This window comes from Equus quagga, chromosome 17 (assembly GCF_021613505.1).
Source record: "Equus quagga isolate Etosha38 chromosome 17, UCLA_HA_Equagga_1.0, whole genome shotgun sequence".
NCBI classification, from domain to species: domain Eukaryota; kingdom Metazoa; phylum Chordata; class Mammalia; order Perissodactyla; family Equidae; genus Equus; species Equus quagga.
Genome location: NC_060283.1, coordinates 25,731,960 through 25,736,502, shown reverse-complemented (window position 1 = coordinate 25,736,502; position 4,543 = coordinate 25,731,960). Strand labels below are relative to the sequence as shown.

Sequence of the window (4,543 nt, the reverse complement as noted above, 5' to 3'; positions counted from 1 at the left end):
TTATACCAGAGAAGTCAACGAATGCCAGAAATCAACTTTTTTCCCCTGGGGAGCTGGTTGACCAGCACTCTGCTGTCCCATGCCCACGGTCTGGCTCCATCACAGGGCCCTTCCGTACTGTTTCTCGGCCTAGAACATTCTTCCTTGTCTGTTGAGTTAACTTTACTCTTTCAGACCTCAATTCAACTGCGGCTTCATCTGGGGAGGCTTCCTCAGGACCTCAGAATAAGTCAACTCCCAACCTGGCACGGCTCCTCCCCAGCTCGTGTCACAGTTGTAATTTCACATGCGTTTGTGTGACGAACGATGGCTGCCCATCTGCCCCACGGGAGTGTGAACTCCACAACGAGAAGGACCAAGCCTGGTTCTGCTCACTGTCTTTGCTCCATCACCCAGCATAGTGCCTGGCACGTGGCAGAAACTCAGACAGTGTGATGAATTAATGACAGAGTTAGAAAAATACGCACGAGACAAGAAGTCCTAAGCTTTGGCTTCGGTGGCGGAACTCTTTTGCTCATGCGAGTCCACAATCGCGTCTGTATTTCCAAGTCTCCTTCATTGTTGGGTTTGTCTTGTTACCAAATTCTGGCCAAGGCACTGGGGTGACGGTTACATACTCTGTCTCCAGCCATAGCCTCTGAAATGTCACAAGTGGTCTTCATTCAATGCTCTCTCTCTTCCCCATCTGCGTGGCCGGCAACCAAGGACTGGCAAGACAGAAAAAGGCCTGATTTCTGAGTCACCAACTGGACACGAGTCCCCTGATCCTCCTTGAACTGTGGGAGGAGCAAGATCCACTTTTATCGAGTTAATCTCTGAGATTTTGAGGTGATTTGTTACTGCAGCAGAACCTAACATGCCCTGAGTCAAAACACCTTCCCAGCTCTCTCATGCACCCTTCCTCCCCTCTACCTTTGGCAAACCACCATCTCTCTGGGCCTCAGTTTCCCTATTGGTCAAATGAAAGGATTTCACAAGGTAATCTCCGAAATCCTTCCAATGTTAAAATTTGGTTGTTCTGCTTATATATTTGTTTCTCTCCAGCACTATGTGCAGACACTAAATATTGGCTCAACAAGAGAATCTGCCATATTTGAAATTCTTTCCGCCAGATAAAAGCATTTTAAAACCTGAGAAATTTGGAGTGGTTACTCAGAATATTTAAACAACACCCAACATCGAACGAGTAAAATATCCATCAAAACATGATGACGACGTTTCATCAAGAGGCTGGGGACGCTTCAGAGATCTACCCCGCAGCCTTCTAGAAGCCCCCCCAAGCACCCTGCTTTGTCCGCCCACAGCCGTCCGGCAGCCCCAGCATTTCCAGTTATTTGCAGGCATCATCCTCAGACTGTCTCAACTAGTCCACTTGGCTGATTGTCACCCGCCTTTCTCCATAGAGATGATCTCGTTTTCCAAGGGAACTCAGTAATGCCTTTTCTTAGAGAGTTGTCGTTCAAGGCTACTGCCTGGATAACAGTAACCAAAAAAGCAAAAAAGGAAAAAGTCGCATCTTTGATGAGACGTAGCCAGGGTGACCCAGAGTGCTGATGACCCAACGGGGTTTCAGATCTCCTGAGGTCCCTCCCAGCTCTGCCGTGGGTACACTGTGTGTGACAGAGGCAAGAGGCAAGCTGTTCTCGGGCTGGGGTCCCTCTTCCTGTTAAGAAGGAAGGTCCCTGCAGCTGCTGCCATCCCAGTAACCATGGTAACAACGGGCCACATGACAGATGTCTGATCCCCATCAGACAATGCCCGACATTAAGCGTTCTTTGTCCTTCCCCTCGCCCCCACCCCAGAGCCCATTAGGTGACATCGAGGGTCTCCCTAGGGAGCAGCTCAGGCATGGGGATCTGGACTGACAGCACTAATTAAACCTCTTATTTCCCCAGGACATTTTGCATTGCCAGGCCCGGGAGCCAAGAAATCCTCCCAGGCAAGCTCTCATGAGCGAGAACGCTGACTCTCCCAACAGGGACTAAGCGGCTTTGTCTCCACAGTTGGCAGCAATGGGGCTCAGCAGGAAAATGTGCCTGGCATACAGCAGGCACAAAATAAATATTTGTGGAAGAGTCACTTTAATCAAATGGAGCTCATATAGCAAATGGGATTCTTTCCAAGCCACTGGAAGCCCTGCAGGAGATGATCACGTGAGCCATTCACCCTTCGACGGTTACTGAGTGCCTGCTGTATGCACTCATGGGTGATGGTGTGCAGGCTATAAGGATGTCAGCTTGCTGAATGGATCACAAGTCCCTTGGAGTGGCGGGGGCTCAAAGGCGTGTTGGGAGGCGAGTAAAGGGGAGCCTGAAGGAATTGGCAAGAACCACATCACAAAGGGTTTTGCATCCAAGTGGAAGCTCTTGGGTTTATCCCTGGAGAAACTTGGAAGACTTTCATGCATGTGAGCGACAGAGTCAGCTCTGCATTTCAGAAATATCCTTTTTGATGCCCCCAAGGGAAAGGATTAGAAACTTGCTTTGACCAAAAAAAACCCCGATGTTTCAGAACTTCTGAAGCCAGGCCTTAAGAGAACTAGTAACTTCTTCTTCCTTCCTCTTGGAATCTAGCCGCCATGCTGTGGGAAGCTCCAGCCACGTGGAGGAGAACCAAAGGACACCAGCTGACCGCCCAGTGGTGCACCCAGGGAAAACCAAAACCAACTGCTCACCATGTGGTGCGCCATCTTGGACATTCCAGCCCAGCTGACTGCAGTTCCAGAAGACAGCACACTGAGCAGGAAAACTGTCCTAGCCCAGTCAACCCACAAAATCATGAGAAATCACAAAATAATTGTTCTAAGCCCCTACATCATGCGTGGTTTGTTAGGCGGGGGTAGATACTGGAAACAGTAGGAGGTACCAGCTGGTGGTCACGCCTGCAGCTCAGAAGAAAGGTCTGGCTGGAACATCACAGACTTGGGAGTCACCAGCTTCACGGGAATTTGAAAGCTCTGTTGTGGATGAAATCGCCTACACCTCTTCTGACATGTGCCCAGCTCGCCCAGAGCACAGCCAAACCACAGCAAATGCCTGCTCGATTCCATTAAACGCTCGCATAATGAAAAACACTGATAACTACTGTTTTCTGATCTAAGACAGTCCTCATGCCTGGAATTCTAATTTCCCCTCCCTCTAAGCATCCTTCTTTAACTTTCCGCATCTCTCAATCCAGTGGTAACTCCTGGCTGCTGCATTCTATACTCTATATCCTAAGACACTCCTTTCTCTGAGTGGGACATGTGGACTTGGAATCTGCAAACCTGAGTTCCGGTTCAGAATGACTGGATTTTTCTAGCTGCCCCACATCCCCTCTGAGACTCAACCTCCTCAGCTGGAAATGGGAATACCCACAGATCATGAACGACTGGGTCCACACTAAAGGATAGGTAGATGTAAACAGAATCCTTGCGAGCATCTTCCCCAGGACAGGGTCCCGCAGACACATCATCAATTGCCTCCACCCCTCCCCCACTCCCGGTAATGAACACCATCGGAGATGGGAAATCTCCAGCTTTGTGTGTCTGAAAAACGCCTGGAGGACCCAATTTGACAGTCTCCTAGCCAAAGAGGGTGAACAAAGTGTCAGAAGTCTGGGGTCTGGGAAGAGGACCCCCTATGCAGACAGAGCCCGCAGGCCCGGGTCGAGTCCTGGTTTGCCCGCTAACGCACAGCGTGACCTCGGCGAGCTCCTGCCCTTCTTGGGTCTGAGTGTCCTCGTGTGCAAAGCGGGAAGGATGGCCTAAGATCACCCTAAGGCTCCTTCCACCCGAGCGGCTGCGGCTCCCGATGGGGTGGGGTCACGTGCTGGCGGGGAGGGGATGCTGGTTGACGCGGTACCGAGCGCGGGCGCACAGCCGGCTCCGGCCGCCTCCTCCTCTGACGTCCTCCAGCCGCCCTCCCTCCTGCCCTCCCCGCCCTCCGGCGGCGGGAGAGCTGCTGGCAAGCTCGGACCCGGAGCTGCCTGGGGGCCGGCCCGGGAGGCGCGAGCCCCGCGCGGGGAGCGGGCACCATGGTGCTGTCGGTGCCCGTGATCGCGCTGGGCGCCACGCTGGGCACGGCCACCAGCATCCTCGCGCTCTGCGGGGTCACCTGCCTGTGCCGGCACATGCACCCCAAGAAGGGGCTGCTGCAGCGGGACCCGGACCCCGACCCGGAGAAGGCGAGGGGCGGCGTGCTGCGACCCGCCCAACAGGTGAGCGGGGATGGCGCCTCGGGCCCGGGGCGAGGTGGGGGTCTCGCGGGCTGGGCGGCCGGGGAGCTGGTGGGAGGCAGCGGTCCTTTCTCCTTTACGCGACAGAGCTTGGCCAGAGGGGGGATGGGGGATGTGCTCCAGGACCCGCTGAGGGGCCCGGAAGGCCTTGGAGGGTGGGGGAGGGTTCGGGGAGGATAATTAGGGAGAGGGAGGCTGGGGTGGGGGGGCGGGACAGGAGAGGAACGGGACTGCGGGGACAGCGAGCGCTAAAGGGGAGGGTATGGGAGGGAATGGGAAAGGAGCCTTGGACAGGAATAGGGGCTGGGACTGCGGGGGGGGGGGGGGG

At 54.2% G+C, this 4,543-nt stretch overlaps 1 protein-coding gene across 1 annotated transcript in view; it reads left to right on the top strand.

Annotated features, from left to right (window-relative positions):
- The first annotated feature begins 3,957 nt into the window (after positions 1-3,957).
- SYT13 (synaptotagmin 13) overlaps positions 3,958-4,543 on the top strand; it is a 43,022-nt gene continuing 42,436 nt past the window's right edge. Inside the window, exon 1 of the mRNA XM_046643000.1 lies at positions 3,958-4,197. Coding sequence (XP_046498956.1) covers positions 4,015-4,197 — 183 coding nt within the window. The 5' untranslated portion in view covers positions 3,958-4,014. The remainder of the gene's footprint in view (positions 4,198-4,543) is intronic.